Source organism: Siphateles boraxobius, unplaced genomic scaffold, assembly GCF_051911475.1.
Source record: "Siphateles boraxobius isolate OS27281-9 unplaced genomic scaffold, OSU_SipBor_1 104, whole genome shotgun sequence".
Classification (NCBI taxonomy): Eukaryota; Metazoa; Chordata; class Actinopteri; order Cypriniformes; family Leuciscidae; genus Siphateles; species Siphateles boraxobius.
The window spans coordinates 2019591-2035909 of NW_027508705.1; the positions used below are offsets into that span (position 1 = coordinate 2019591).

General features: G+C 36.8%; 1 protein-coding gene across 1 annotated transcript in view; it reads right to left on the minus strand.

Moving 5' to 3' along the window:
- The window catches only part of syndig1 (synapse differentiation inducing 1), a 58434-nt gene extending 44483 nt beyond the window's left edge, over window positions 1-13951 (minus strand). Inside the window, exons 1-2 of the mRNA XM_077247031.1 lie at window positions 13620-13951; window positions 8024-8645 (exon numbers count right to left, since the gene is read on the minus strand). Of these exons, the coding sequence (XP_077103146.1) occupies window positions 8024-8563 (540 nt within the window). The 5' untranslated portion in view covers window positions 8564-8645; window positions 13620-13951. The remainder of the gene's footprint in view (window positions 1-8023; window positions 8646-13619) is intronic.
- Between the last annotated feature and the right edge of the window lie 2368 nt (window positions 13952-16319).

A 16319-nucleotide genomic window follows, 5' to 3' on the forward strand; every position in this document is an offset into this window, starting at 1 on the left:
AATCCTGCTGTGTGAATGTGTTCTGATTGAAAACTACACCAGCGTTGACCTACAGCCAATGAGAGAGCAAGAAACAGAGCAGCGGGATGTTCGGGGAGGAGATATAGACCAGAACATCAGTTTTTTAATAGATATTTTTACAATTATATCAAACAGAAACAAAGCACAAACATTTGCTTGACCAGCAGCAACAGCAGCACATTGCAAAATGTTCTTGCGTTATTTCCTTATCATTTCTCTCGTGTGTTTGGTTGTGAAACGTAGTTTGCGGATCAGACAGAAGTTGTCTGCGATTCTTTCTTTTGTAAAGTCATGTAGTGTGAAACCTCCTGTCGCCGATCCATCGTGCAGTGTGCCCAAATTGTGCCCTGTCCCTGAGAAAGCAGGTTTTTCCTTAGAGGGATCTGCAAGGGAGGGAATGTTTTAGGAACGAGAGCTCCAAGAATCAAGTCCGGGTGGGCCAAAACGGTAGCCTGGAAAAATCTAGTCGAACTTCCGGCAAATTTAGATTTGCTCTGCAAGTTAGTCTGGCGAAGAGCCCATTCAAGCTCATTTCCAATCTTTCCAAATCGAGGCACCAATCACAAAAGTTGAGGCGGGTTTTACAAGATGATGATCGATCTGATTGGTTTTAAGGTCTATGCAATTGCTTACAGAGGCATTTGAGCGACGTCCGTTGGTGACGGCCCTTTGGAAATGAGCTGTGAATGAACCTTCCCCAGACCCTAACTCAGTTACGACTGAGAAGGGTCTGGTTTTAACCAGGCTACCAAAACGGTACAAAAAACAGGACTTGTTCTTTGTCCTTCCTGACCTTGTACCCATACCCTTGTACCATAGACCCCGGGGCCAGCTGTGTGCCAGTGTATCTATGATAAGGGGGGCCTTGTACTAGAAATACTACAAAGGGCATTGGGAGGATTCCTGGGAAGTGAACAGATCAACCTGTGCTTTGCCAAATTGACTCCAGGTCAGCTGGACAGCCTGGGGGTGGAAAGTCCACTCTCCTTGGAGCAATACTTGCCGTGACATCTCGTCTGCTGCACGATTGAGCTCGTATGGGAGTTGGGTGTAATAAAGTGACTTTAGTCTGACTCCAGAGGAGGAGAGGCCAGGCAAGTTGCGATGTGAACGTAAACAAGCACTGGCGGTTTATGTACGTAACCGTCGTCGTGTTGACCATCCGATCAACAGCTGAAACCTCAGCAGGGACAGCAACACTTCCAGCAACTCAAGGCAATTGATATGCCAGCGCAGATCGTCAAGAATCATGTTGTTTTCAAAATAAGCCATGCTAAAATACAATAATGAAAAAACATTGAATCTAAGAGCTCACTTAACATCCCCACGCACTCCGCGCTGCTGAGCGTTTAGATAGAATATGTAAATATGTGCTGGATGCTTTCCTCTCAATAACAGCAAAACTGTTGTGAGAACACAATTAAGAAAGCATCTGATCATTGCGATGTGGATATGTTTGCACAAGCTCTGCAATTCAGCACTCCAGTCACGTCACGTGTATTTATATAGTGCTTTATACAATAGATTGCTTTATAGCAAGCAACTTTACAGTATTAAATATAAATTGAACTATGCACTATCTGTGATGTAAAACTTAAAAAAAATAAAAAACTATATATATATATATATATATATATATATATATATATATATATATAATCCTGCAAATGCAGATTCCATTGTTTAGATTAAATAATAGTTGTTGTTTTTTTGCTCAGGTTTTATGCAATATGGTGGTTTGTACTTAATGAGGTTTTTTTTTAATTAGATCTACTTCCTAAAAAAAACAGAACTGCAATCTTTCTTACAGAATTGCAAAATATCTCAATATATCGTATAATAATCACAGTATCGTGATACGTATCGTATCACCAGATTCTTTTCGATGCACAGCCCTAATAGAAACTCAAGGCCACAACACTGGATGACATGTTCTTGGGAATGTATACATCACAGCTTGAATGTGTCAATGGTGTGTAGATGGATGTTTCTTTTTTCACCTTATTTACTACACACATAAGGGCATAAACAGCTTGCACAACCTGGTTCTCTTGTGACCAATTTGTCCCAAAATGCCCTCTGCATATGTTAACAGATCCGGGGCAGAGTGAACTGCCCTCACAGAGTCTCAAGGAAGATGGGTGGAGGCTACATCAGCCAAACTATACTCGCATTGGATTTACATGAATTCTACTCTGCTAGTTTACTCTGTAATTCTTAAACCATTTTGTCTCCTAATCCCAAAATGTGACATTAATAGATGCTAAACTGACCTAAGATCTTTTACAGATAAAACTAATGCCTAAATAAAGCCCATATTGCAAATACAGTCTTAAAGAAGAAGGTTAAGCTTGATTCTCTAATTTTTAACATTTGGAAAGCTTTTTTTTGAATATTGGCAAAACAAGACCAAAGCACGCACATCATCACCAGCAAAATTAGGCTCAGGGTTAGAAAAAAACAATAAAAAAAAAACAGAAAAAAGTCAACACACCAAGGCTCCGAAATATGCAAAAAATATAATAGTAAAGACTTAATCAATTGATAAAGAAAGAAAAAAAGCTGTGCACAGTTAAATCATTTATTGTAAGCAATGCAATGTTCCAAAAAAAATTGTCAATTTAGATTCATGGTGATTCGTTTTGATTTTGATGACTTTGAGGGATCTCTGTGGTTTTCTGCCAAAATAGGTGGTTTACTGTTTGAAAATAAAAAAATAAAAAAACTTAAGATAGCCATAAATAATAGCATTGTAATTTTACTATTGCACTTTAAAATTATTATTATTATAGTTATATCGATATATAATCACAAATAATCACATTGACATATAATCACCTACAAACAAGCATAGCAAACCCAGAGCTTCTTTATACATCACAATTTTTAATTAAACACTGATTACAGTCACATCCAGCTGGAGTGATCTCCACCAGAGGTCCGGCAACCGCTTTGTGAACTACATTTCCCATAACCCATTGCCTGGACTCATGTTCTGATTACTACCACCTGTTTATCATTATCTAATTTATGTTTGCCTATATAAACCTGGTCAATAAAATATTTAGCTATTTCCAATTAATTTTGGTGTGAAATGGGACTTTTTTGTGAGATTCTGACACAAAAAGATTCAATTTTTTTGTCATATTTGTGAAGCACAAAGCATGTTCCTTAACCCCAGTGAATCATCAGAAGTGTATTTATACCATAATATCCATTTATTCATATAGGGCTAATTCATTCTCTATTATAATAGTATTATCTAAAAGCTAGATTTAAAGTGTAGTTCCTATTACGAGGCAGAGTGTCCAAAAAACAAATGACAAATGGAATTTAATATTCATTTGATTGCATCACCTGGGTACACCATATTTCTAATTATGCAAATAATGTAGTTCGAAAGTTCCAGCCCAGCCTCATCGACGAACTTCAGTACACATCTTGCAAGATCTCATTTGCTAAAATTGGCTTTAGCTGTGAAGTGAAAAGTTGCTCCCATAACCTGGCACATCTTCCAAACAGCGTGTCATATGAAGCAACGTGTGCGAGGACGTAATGGTGCAACAGATTGAGAAGTGTGTCTGCATAATAGGAATGTCAAGTGTTCCATTAATTTGATTCCTATTTGAATTTCAAAAAGGCCAGAGCATATTCTAAAGGCTGCGATTATGAAAGGAGGCGTGATAGAGTTATCTCTGCAGGTAAGAAAGCAGCAGATATAAATTCCTTCTCCTCAAAATGCACTCGTGAAAGCAATAAGGGAAAGTGTTACATGAGTCATCGTAGTGGCTGTGCAAGCTGTCCTGTGCTGTATGATGTGATGTTTTTTTCAGGACAATGCAATCAGATTTTCATTTCCTACATTTCATAGACTAATTAATCTCTCCATAAATTAGATTTTTGATTAGCCGATTATGAAATATCCAAAATAGATAGAGTTTCTTTAACCTTCAAACAGCTATTTTTCATTCAATGACTGTTCAGATTTGAAATAAAATTTAAATTCTGTAAGATGCAGATCATTATTTCCATGTTATGATCAATGAATGGCCTTTATTAAAGGTGACCTATGCCCTTTTACAAAGTCTTGATTTAGTTTTTGGGGTTTACTAGAATAGGTTTTCATGCTTGAATGTGCAAAAAAACACATTATTTTTCACATATTTTACAGGATTGCAGCTCCTCTCTTCTCAGCCTGTCAGTAACGCTCTGTTTAGTGCCTGTCTCTTTTTTATCCTTCCGATAAAACGCAATGTGCACTAATTGGTGGGCTGGAGCATTGTGTTGAGAAAATGTCATGCCCCTTACCTAGGGTGTGTGATATATCGTCTATAATAATCGTTGTTTTATCAATGTGCAATCTGAAATTATCGAGTATGTTCCTCACTTTGCAAAAACCAAACAAAACAGGCCTTGAGAGTCCACGCATAAACTGCGTGATAAGACGCTTTAGGTCAGCATGCTCTCATTGTGTGATTTACTCTATTAAAATGCAGCCCCTGCATGAGCATTTGTCTTTTAGGCGATATTTATATCATATGATAGTCAAGCAATCACACAAAGACTGCCGGTTTCCAAACATCAACACGATTGCAGATGTGATTTACCGCAGTTTAATAAACGAGAAGTACTGTAAATATTAAGTGACTTACATTTTAGACAAAATATTGCCTGTTTTTGCTCTATTTCGCAGACGGAAATAGTTCTAAACAAAGCCACAGCAGAACTGTTTTGCGTCTTTGAGCAACACAGCTGTGTTTCGCTACTGAATGAATCAGTCCTTTTGAATAAACTGGTTGAATGAATGATTCAATGACTCACTCATTAAGAAAGTCAAATGCTTTGTTCCTGAAATGATCTGTCGTTTGAACAAATCTGTTGAATAAATGACTCACTCATTCACAGTGACTTGGCACCACCTACTGGAGGTTTAAGTTTCATATTTAAAGTACCTTTTCGATTTTAAAATCATTCCATATATCAATATTAAATGTTTGATTTTTAAAACATTAAAAACATTTATGCATGTGTATCTGCAGTTTAAATGCATTTATGTCTTCTCTGAGCTGCATTAAACAGTCTGTCTAAATGCATCTAAATGCCACTTCAGATGCAACTTGAGTTTCCTCTGCATTGCAAAGATGGATTTCGTTGATACTGATTTCATTTGACTGGTAACAGCCATATAGTGTCCTGTTGAATTTATTGATGAAATGTAAGAATTTGACATCATAAATTATACATTTTCCATATTAAGGGAAAAATGCTGATAAAAGATAGAAATCAATTTAAACTTATTGGAAAATGTAATTTCTGTCTCTGCTGAGAACTAACCTCCGCACAGAATATGAAAAATATCAAAAACTTTAGGAGTCAGCAGTCAACAGCAGTCCTTGAGGAACCAGCACAATAACACACTCATCAAAATATCATCTAATCATAGTTATCGGCAAACCCCAGAAAAAATGTATACATCATTTTTTCTCAATATCGCACACACCTACTTTTTTTGTTTTCTGACAGGAAACACATGGAACGAATCACCGCTCAACATGTTGATTGACAACCTACTAGTGACTGTGTTTACTCCTTTCTTTTCAACCATTGGATATGATTTTGAAAACGGCTGTTGTATTTGTACTTCTGACGAAGCGCTGTTAAATATAGGTGAAAAACTACGGCGCAAAAATAATAAATGAAATGCTTTCTTAAAAAGGCAAAAGAACGCATGCACATTTTCTTAATATGATAATTAAAAACAAACAGACTGATAAAATGCGGGGCATTTTCTCAATATGCGACGTGGGTGACAAGGGGTGAAAATGCTGTGCGGTACAACACAAAGCGTGACGGGTGGTCACCCCAAACTCAACCCTTTTTCATATGCCTTGGGCAAGAATTATTTAAATGAGGAATATTGTGACGTGTTCGCTTCTGGAAGAAACCCTGAAAAAAAAAATCAGTGCTTACATATATAACAAATAACTCCCTTTGGAGTGACTTTGTGCTTTGTAACTTTGCACACACTTTTCACGCTCAAACAGCAACATTACATTCCCAAAAAATAAAACACACAGATTTTTCATTTTCAATCCGTTGACTGCATGATAGGCTTTTTTGGAGGTCACGTAATTGACGACAAAGTGAACTTGATGAGACACAGTCCACAACACATCTGCATGTTTGGCTGTGCTCTGCAGTGGCAATTTGTGTATGGCTCTGTGAAGCTGCGCATAGCCTCAGAACAGGTGGTGTGAACAGGCGGGCAGCAGCAGGAACTGGCTGTCCAGACCAGCTCTCTTACACTCCCTACACCCTTCTGATCAGCCACTTTCTCTGTCATCTGGCAAGAGCTCCAGACACATGCTCTTGCAAAGATCAGCAGCAGCATAGCACATGATGGTGTTAAATAAGGGCTAAAGACAGAGCTCGCACCTTACTTATAGCCTTTGACAAAAGTATGGTTCACAAGGGTTAGAAACAAAACATTTGTGTGATGCAGAAATTATTTGAACAGACTAAAAAAAACAGTTTAGGAAAAAGTTGACTGTTCCAAAACCTAGTGAGCTGCCTACGTAGGCATTATTGTAAATCCTGGTTTGTGTGTAAGGGTGCGCAGCACAATTCTGTGATCACAGCACTTCTGGTAATGCGATTTGTCTGAAAGAAATATTTCAACTTATTATTATTTCCTGCATTATAAGAAGTGTTGGGGAAAGTTACTTATTGCTTTAGTTTCTCCCTAAAAATGTAACTAATTGCATTAGTTCTCACCTGGGCTGGGCTTTTTTTATACCAAGAAAAAAAAGTTTTGTAAAATATATAGTAAAATTTTAAAATAGTAATAGTAATAATTATGATAATATTTTTTATTATAGATCCATCGATATATATAATCAGAGATGTTTTGGCCAAATTGTGCCGACCTCAAAACAAGCACAGCAAACATAGAGCTTTTATTTTTAATCACATTTTAAAGGGTTTAGTTCACTTTTTAAAAAACTTTTGCTGATAATTTACTCACCCCCATGTCATCCAAGATTACCATGTCTTTCTTTCTTCAGTCGAAAAGAAATTAAGGTTTTTGATGAAAACATTCTAGGATTTTTCTCCATATGGACTTCATTGGGTACCAAACGGTCCAAGGTCCAAATGACAGTTTCAGTGCAGCTTCAAATGGCTTTAAACGACACCAGACGATGCATAAGGGTCTTATCTTGCAAAACGATCGGTCATTTAAAAAATAAATTTTAAGTTTTATAAGCACAAATGCTCGCCTTGCTCTGTTCTGTGATGCACGTTCGTGACTCTCCTGTTCGAACTTGTTTGAACTTTTCGAGTCGAAAAAAGATTTGTTAATTTTGAACGAGTCTTTTTTCGAGTCATTTCGTTCATTCAACGAACGAAATGACTCAAAAAAAGATTTGTTCATTTTGATGAACGAGTTCGAACGGGAGAGTCACGAACGTGCATCACAGAACAGAGCAAGGCGAGCATTTGTGCTTATAAAACTTAAACTTTTTTATTTATTTTTGAAATGACCGATGTTTTTGCAAGATAAGACCCTTATGCATCGTCTGGTATAGTTTAAAGCCATTTGAAGCTGCACTGAAACTGTCATTTGGACCTTGGATCATTTGGTACCCAATGAAGTCCATTATATGGAGAAAAATCCTAGAATGTTTTCATCAAAAACCTTAATTTCTTTTCGACTGAAGAAAGACATGGACATCTTGTATGACATGGGGGTGAGTAAATTATCAGCAAATGTTTTTAAAAAGTGAACTACTCCTTTAGCTCGCAATCACAATTTCATCAAAAATGATCATAAAAATCATTATCATAAAAATCCATTTAGAAATTTTTCCCCCAATTCATGCAGCCCTATCATTGACTTTCATTGTAAGAAGAAAGGAAGTCAATACAGGTTTGGAATGACATGAGAGTGAGTTAGTAACCAGGTGAACTATATTTAAAAGTGTAATAGTATGCAATCGCTCACCTCGAGTTCTTGAAATTCATCATCGTCATCATCTACATCATAGGACAGTGTCTGAATCTTGGCGTCTTCCATAGAGAGATCCAGAAGCCTGCTGTCAGAGAACAGAATCCCATCTTTAGTGACGGCTGTGGCAGATGAGGCAGGGGTCATGTCCTCAATGAAGGTGGTTTCACAGCAGTCCCCTCCCTCTCCCCATGCTCTCAACACGCTCTCGGGGTAGAGAATGAGGTTGGGCCTGTAGTAAGGGTCTAAAGCCTGGGGAAGGGTGCTGGGGTTGAGCAACTGTGGGGGTCCTCTACCATCCGGTGTCCCGTTTTTGTCCTTGGACACCACATGGCCCTGGTACTGTGGAGCAGAATAGACCGACACCAGTCCTTCCTTAGTCTCCACCATTAAGTTGTGGGTATTGATCAAACCATTACGTTTGCAACATTCATGTCCCAAGTCAGCGCTCCCTGCTAAAGGGTTCTTCCCTTGAGTAAGATGGTCTTTCTCATCTGCCACTCCTGTTTCTAGTCGTGTTCGGAGCCCTTTCTCCATGCTGGTCTGTTGGTGTGGAGGAAGCCTTGCCTCATGAATGGCTTTGTGGAGGCATGAGGTTCAAGAGTCACTCCCCTTCTTCCTGCAAGAATACACATCACCTATGGTTATAAAAACTGTGATGGAAGAATTTGAGGTCACACGCATCAACAAATGTCAGTGTTTAATGGCAGTGAAAGAAATATATTGGTGAATTGATGTTATCTCACAAAACCTGTCAAGAGCATGTCTGGATCAGATTTCACCCCAAAATCAAGAGTAAGAAAATTTTACTTATATTTTGCTCAAAGAAAATTAAGTCTATTTCTATCATGACAACTCTCTGAAGATTTTTAGCATGGTAATGGATATAAAAATGTTAATGTATTTGGTCTATAAAAACACAGATACGCTGCTGTGAGTATGTAAAACATACTGGTGCTGCACAAATAGCTTATATAAAATAATCCCTGGCAGATATATACAGGTGGAGCTAGGGAAGGTGGAGGGTTTCAGAGGAACTCTGAAGCGCACTGGAAACTGCTATAGTAAACGATAGCCAGCTATTTGAATGTTGAGCAGCAAGCTTATTGGCTGCAGATGCAGAAGGGACCAATCAGCTTGTGCCATGTAGTAAACGATGTAAATGTCATCTGGTAGCGCTAAGGACCCATCAGCCTGTGCCATCTAGAGTTTCATGCCAGAACTTGGTATTTACACAGGACAATCAGTTTAGCAATTTTTTTCATGTACCTCCTCAATTTTCATAATTACATTTTAAATTCTGTACCATAAAAAAAAAAATTCTAAGTACTAAGGACTGTCATATGTAAAAAAAAAAAAAAATATATATATATATATATATATTAAATAATTCATAAAAAAGTACAACAACAACAATCTAATGAGAATCCACACGGACAAATAATATCCAGCATTACAAAAAGTATATATAGCCTACACAGCATATAAAAACACACATGCATGTCTGTAATGATAATCTGGGTAAAAATGTAAAAAAGTTAAAATTATTGAAAAAAAAGTTTAATGAGATTAATGTTTTTTTAAAGGTCCTAAAATCAGGCTTAATTTTATTTATGCAATTTGAATCCGACAAAAAAAAAAATGATTCAAATTAATAGAAAAACTGTAATAACTCTGAATTGAAATTGAATTTAATATCAAATTAAATTTAATATTTTTTTTCAGACGAATACAGACCATGCATGCCAGAGATTAGTATAGTCTTCATACCAGCTTTGTTTTTTGTTTTTCTCTGAACTCTCAAAAAATCATTGTATTGTTGTTTGTCAATCATGTGAATGTTGGTTCTAATAAAATGCATGTCTAGGCCATCAATTTGCAGAGCTCTGCACCGTGTTATCTAAAACACTACAGCCAGGTTGCCGGATACACAAACTTGCTTTTCTGCTAAGTTCAGCAGTGTGCCGAATAAAAGCGGTGTCCATTGCTGGGGACACCTAATGGGTGTGCAGCATCCTAATCTGATTTCGAGTCCACTGCCATGAACACAGAAAAATCCATCACACCATCAGCAGTGTCCTGTAAACATTTAGATGCTTCGTTCCTACACTTTGCAGTGGTGCTTAAAAGTGTAGGAACTCTAATACCTGATCTCATCACTTTGGCTCTCAGATTTTACACTGTTTTAGATACGCTAAACAGCACTGGATACCATCCAAGGAAACGTACATCAGTTTAACAGGGCTAGTGTGAAAACATCAATACCACATTAAAGACTCCAGGAATGAAACATTAAACACTAGCGATACACCGATATTTCGGCCAGGCCATCTAATCGTACAAGCTGTTTTCAGACAGAAGTGTTTGTATCCCCAAATTCTACTGACAGCTTTATCAATTGATAATAAACATTTTTTGTTTCTTTTTTAGGTAGGTTTGAGTAATTGTTGCGTAAGATAAGCTTTCTTTTCAGTTCAGCAAGTTTGTGTATGACTCATTTGCTGATACTTAGTTGTCTTCTGTATATGATATCAACCACCCTGCCTTATAGATATCGGCATCGGTCATAGAAAATCCCACATAGGTTTACTACTGTATCAAAATGCATAATTCAAACAAACCATGATAGTCTGGTAAAAGCCTCCTAGAGGAGTATTTATAAACAAGAATCTTATTGGCCAACAAAATTCACAAAGTAAATAAAAAATTTTTGTCGGTAGATTTTTTAACAGATATGAGGAGCAGTTTTCTGAAAGTGAGGAACTCCATGTTTTCTAGGGTTGTAAATCGATTCCAAAAACAATTGATTTCTGATTGAGCTGTTGGGTATTGAACATATTCCTCCAATCTTTAAACAACAGTCTGTTACACGTTTGATATACTATCTGAACAATAGCGAGAAATGGAAAGACGACTCGAGTCGTTTCCTTGAATTTTTTTGCTTGTTTGTTTTTTGTTTCGTTTAGTTTAACAAACAGAACATTTGGCTCCATTTCAAATTTTTTGTTTGTGGTTTACAAATCGGTTTATGGCTTCGATATTTCATTCACGATTGTGGGTGGTGCTGAAATGCCCCTTTCATCTGATTGGTCAAATGCTCTTTCTTCAGTACAGCCTTAAAGGGTTAGTTCACCAAAAAATTACACCCTCATGTTGTTCCGAAACCGTAAGAATTTCATTTATCTTCGGAACACAAATAAAAATCTTTTTGATTAATTTCTGAGAGTAATAAAGACATCATTAAAGTAATCCATGTGACTCCATTGGTTTAACCTTAGTTTTGAAGCGACGTGAGTGCTTTGTTGGTGCAAAAAAACAACACCAAAAAGTAACATAATTTACCACTTTATTTACAAAAAATTACAAAATTATGTGTTGTGTTGACGAGAGAGCAGATGTTGTTGCACGTTGGAGATTAATATTTTGTAAATAAACTGTTAAATTATTGTTGTTTTTTTTGCCCAAACAAAGCACTCGCGTCACTTCATAAAATTGAGGTTACATAGATTACACTGGAGTTTGGATTACTTTAATGATGTCTTTACTACCTTTCTGAGGCTTGAAAGTGTCTTACGGGTTTGGAACGACATGAGGGTGAGTAATTAATGACAGAACTTCAATTTTTGGGTGAACTAACCCTTTAATACTGTCAGGCACATAATTAGTGCTGCTGCCTCTAATGTACTGACACAGTTTGGTGTATTAATATCCATATTAAAGCGCAACGTACAATTTTCGTACAGTAAAGGCGATGCTTTGCATTAGCACTAATTAATGTGCCCAGCAATATATTTCTGCTTCAAATGTCATTTGCATATAACAGTAAGTGGTGGTTACTAATCAGTTAAATTTGGCGCTGTTGTACGGAATAACAGCACAGGGCCATGAGTATTCAGTACAACCCCTTACATTGTTTGTGTGGTGTGCTTGATTATTATTATTAGCATGAAAAGCACACCCACTCGTTGAAATAACATTTTTAAATCCATTTTTCTATAATGGAACACTTGGTTCCCTACGTAATTCACTTAGTGCTATCATAATTAACGAGTTGATGCACGCAATTAACTTTTTCAGTTTAACTTGTTAAAAACATTTAAAGCAATTAACGCAGCTTCTGTTTTTCTCCCGTCATGTTACAATGTTACAAGATCACGCTCTTATTCTTGCATTCTTATTAAGCGTGATACAAAAGAAAACGGCATGCAGTGCGGTACTGGCACGCATCTGTGAATCTCCTGTCTGTGTGACACACACATGACTCGTGCGCACAGAAAGCCGCTTCAGACAGCGCTTGAATGGACAAATAACACACAAAATTATGCCAAAACACCCGTTTTGTAGAGTATCATCGAATGCAGAGTCTCAAATGAGTTAAATTAAGTCTTAAATGAACAAATAAAATGAGATGCGTGTCAGATTTGTGTCATGTTGGCAGGTTTGAAAGTGACAGCAGCCTAATAATAAACCTGCTGCTGTTTGTCATTAAGGATAATCAAAGAATAACAAAAAGAGAAAATCACTCACAGCTCTTGACTGAATAACATTTGTATCTTTAATAAGGATGAATCTATATTTAATTCATAATTTATGCAGTACAGACTTAAGAGTTTGAAAACTTTATTCAATTTCTGTATCTATACCTGTTAGACCTACCTTCTTGAAGCTGTTTACAAGTTACATGGGTTAGAAACAACGAAAACAATATTGTGTGTGCATTTTGACAGGTAAAGTGAAAATCTTAACTGGTCTGACTGGGCCAATAGAAAAACAAATTGAGCCCTGATATATTGAAGGTCACAAATAAATGTGACATTTATAATGGGTTTATGTACAGATTTTTTTTTAAAGTTTAATTAAATTCAAAGTTGTTGTATTTTTTAAAGTCTAATAAATGTTAAAATTGATAGCTTTTAATTATACTGTATTAATGATGAATGGCTATAATGGCTAAAATTGAGGTGAAAAAAATCAATTTCATAGAGACTGAAGCCATATCGATTGACAGCACTAAATTCATTAGGCTACGTTTTCAATAATAGGCTACAGTTTGTTTGGATTTGAACTCTTTTTCTTCCTCAAACACTTACAGTAATTCAATTTTATTTTACAAGTACAAAATCGTGTTATCAGACCAAAACATGAATCCTAAGCAAATATGCATATTTTCGGAAAGGGTTTCGCACTGCAATTCTGAACATTCAATGCAAACAAAAACAGCTCGGCGTCCGGGATCTGTTCATGAAGACCAATCCGTCTGAGACACAAAACAATGATTAGATGACTTGTAAATATGTCATATAACCAACATAACTGACCACATAAATTCAAGTTTAATTATTTAATGATCCTCTACTATCTCTCATTATGATTATTGACTAGCAGATGAAAATATGTCTCTGTTACAGTCATTAATCAATCAACCTGCGCATCAAGTGATCCCTGGGTAAAATGCACCAGTGCAAGAATGAAGACAAACAACAGACTTGCGAAAGGTTTCTGTTGCCAGATCAGAAAGCCTGTGATTCACTGATGTCATCTTGGTGCAATCATTCATTTGCTGTACAAGTTCGTGATCAGACTGGTAACTTACCTTCCAAGGTGAGCTGGTGTAGCAGTCAGTAAATCTACATCTGAAAGACGAATAATCTCTGGTGAAATGCTCGTGTCATATATCCTTTCACAATGTTATTTTTTGTAGCAGAGTGATTAATAAAAGTCCAGCGTGTCCAGTTTTATCACCGCTTCAAGAAGTCATCTATCAAGAATCTGAGGAGGATGGAGAAATCACCAGTAAAAACCTTTCATGCGGACTCGATGTCGGTTATACTGCATCTTGTCAGCCGTTTTAATACGACTGCGGTAAGACTAGTTAAAAAGCGAAACGACACGTTGAGACTGTTGATTTCCCAGCACTCTAGTGCACTTGCTTTATCCTCGTCTGCGGTCTTTATATGGATGAGCTCGAGTTCCCCTGGGTCCTAAAGATCGCACTGACAGGAGTCAGTGCAGAGACACCATTTGTTTTCTTCATATAGCCTGTTTATTTGTTTATTTCGAATTTAAACTAATTTGAACATTTATTTTATATTGTGAAAATAATGACAGCTAAATGTTGTTGTTATGGCCAGAAGTTGAGTGACTATATTCACAATGCAGTCTTTAAACTTTTGGTAACACTTTATTTTACAGTGTCCTTGTATCTTACATGTACTTACCATAGTAATAACAGTAAATTATGCATAATTACATGCAACTAACCCTCAACCAAACCTTAATCCTACCCTACCCCTATAGTAAGTACATGTAGGCTAGTTAATTATTATCAATCAGTACTTAAATGAATAATTACACTGTAACAATGACACCTTGTCCCCCGGAAAACAAAATGGAAGTTTTTTGGCTTTTAGTATGAATATGTTAGTCTTACTGTTAAGCTATAAGTGATTAATCTATATACGCTATTAATCTATAAGCTAGTGAGCTCCAAAACAATGACAAAATTGTTCATTCAAAACGTCTGCCAATATGGAGCAATGGTTTTGATGACATCACTCTGCACCTCAGCTTCTTATCAGATTTTCTGTCCAATCAAATGCTCTCTAGAATCTGAAGCCCCTTTCCCCTATATTATAAACAGATGCTGAAGCTGCTGCTAAAATCACTCACTCTTCACACATTTACTGTTTTATACGGTGAATGGCACATAGTGCACTATATAGGGGATAGGGAACGATTCAGAGCATGTAAATATGCTTTACATTGGGGCGAATGAAGTCTGGTTTCATGTGTCATGTGAACCGCCGCAGCGCCACACAGTCTGCTCTGGTCCAGAGACAAGATACAGAGAGCGGATCAAATGATCGAGTCGGCACAGACCACAAAACGTATCAGACCCATTTAAATTCTTCCCAGAATGCTATATTTTAAAGTAATATGGAGGAGATTAGGAGGAAACTGCGGCTTTATCAAGCTCAACGGCTCTGGCCGAGCTGTGATATAAATGAGACGCTATTGGCTATTTTAAAAAAGGGAGGAGCTGTTCCATATGTCCTGCCCTGTCTTCCAGTTTCAGTGGAAATTACTTATAAACACTTATAAATGCTGCATTTGGAGGACTCCATGTTAGCTTCACCTCCTGTCTCCTGAGAGACCTTCTTCAGATGGATGTTTGAAGGCAGCATAGATGTATCCTTCACTGCCTATTATATCCCACAATGCTGTGCCTTCAATTCGGTGACAGTTGAGCTAGAAAAAGAAAGATGGCGTCTAAAAGTTGCGGTTGCTGGTCAGTTTGTGTGTAAATGAATATTTTTGACCAACTTTTTCCACTTCTAATGTCATTTCTAGCGAGAAATGACTACTAGTAAATATTTGCTTAGTTTTCACCAAAGCTCACTCTATTTTGCTGTATATCATTAACCGTTAAGCTGCCTCAAAAGTTTGTCTGAAATCGGTTTCGTGATGTACCTTCACGTGCAAACGCAGCCTGCAGAGTCATTGCCTGAAAAAGCAGTGAGGCAACAAGTCAGCTGTTTAAGTTTCAGATGCAGCCTACGTCAACACATTGAATAATGCTGTGCGTATCAAGGCACTTCAGCGGGCCTTCAGCATAAATGGTGAACAACAGGTGTTTCCCACCATATTATTAAGGTTGGGCATATCAATAGTATGGATCGAGGCTCACAAGTTACTTACTTAAAGGTATCAATACATTAAAAAAAAATATTGATATTAAAATTATATTATTACAAAATGTGAGTTTCAGAGACACTAATTTCTGCATTAAACTGATTTGAAACGATATTTGATACATGGTATTTTATTTTATTCATATTTATGTTAATAAATTAGGCTATTTTATTATTACAGTCCCCCTGTGGTGAAAATCAAGTTTTTAATGTTGTTAATATGTCTGTGGTATTTTTAATGTGCTTTGAAGGTGCAGTGTGTGATTTTTAGCTGCATCTAGTGGTGAGGTTGCCAATTGAAACCAATAAAAGTTATGTTATCGGAGACAGCAGAGAGTAGCCAGCTAAGCAATGAGGTTTCTTTACAAAGATAAATGAAAAAATTATGTTTACTTTATTATTCCGTAAAACGATATGTTATTGTGAATATTATTGTTACTTGTTAATCATTGTGTCAGTGTTTTATTCACTGACTTTAGCTAGCTTCTGTGCACGAAGAACAACATAGTGACAAAACGCAAATTGTAGTTTGTCCGTTTAGGGCCACTATAGGGTTAGGCTGTTCGCGCAAAATGGCTATTTCAATGTAAGGGGACCCGCGG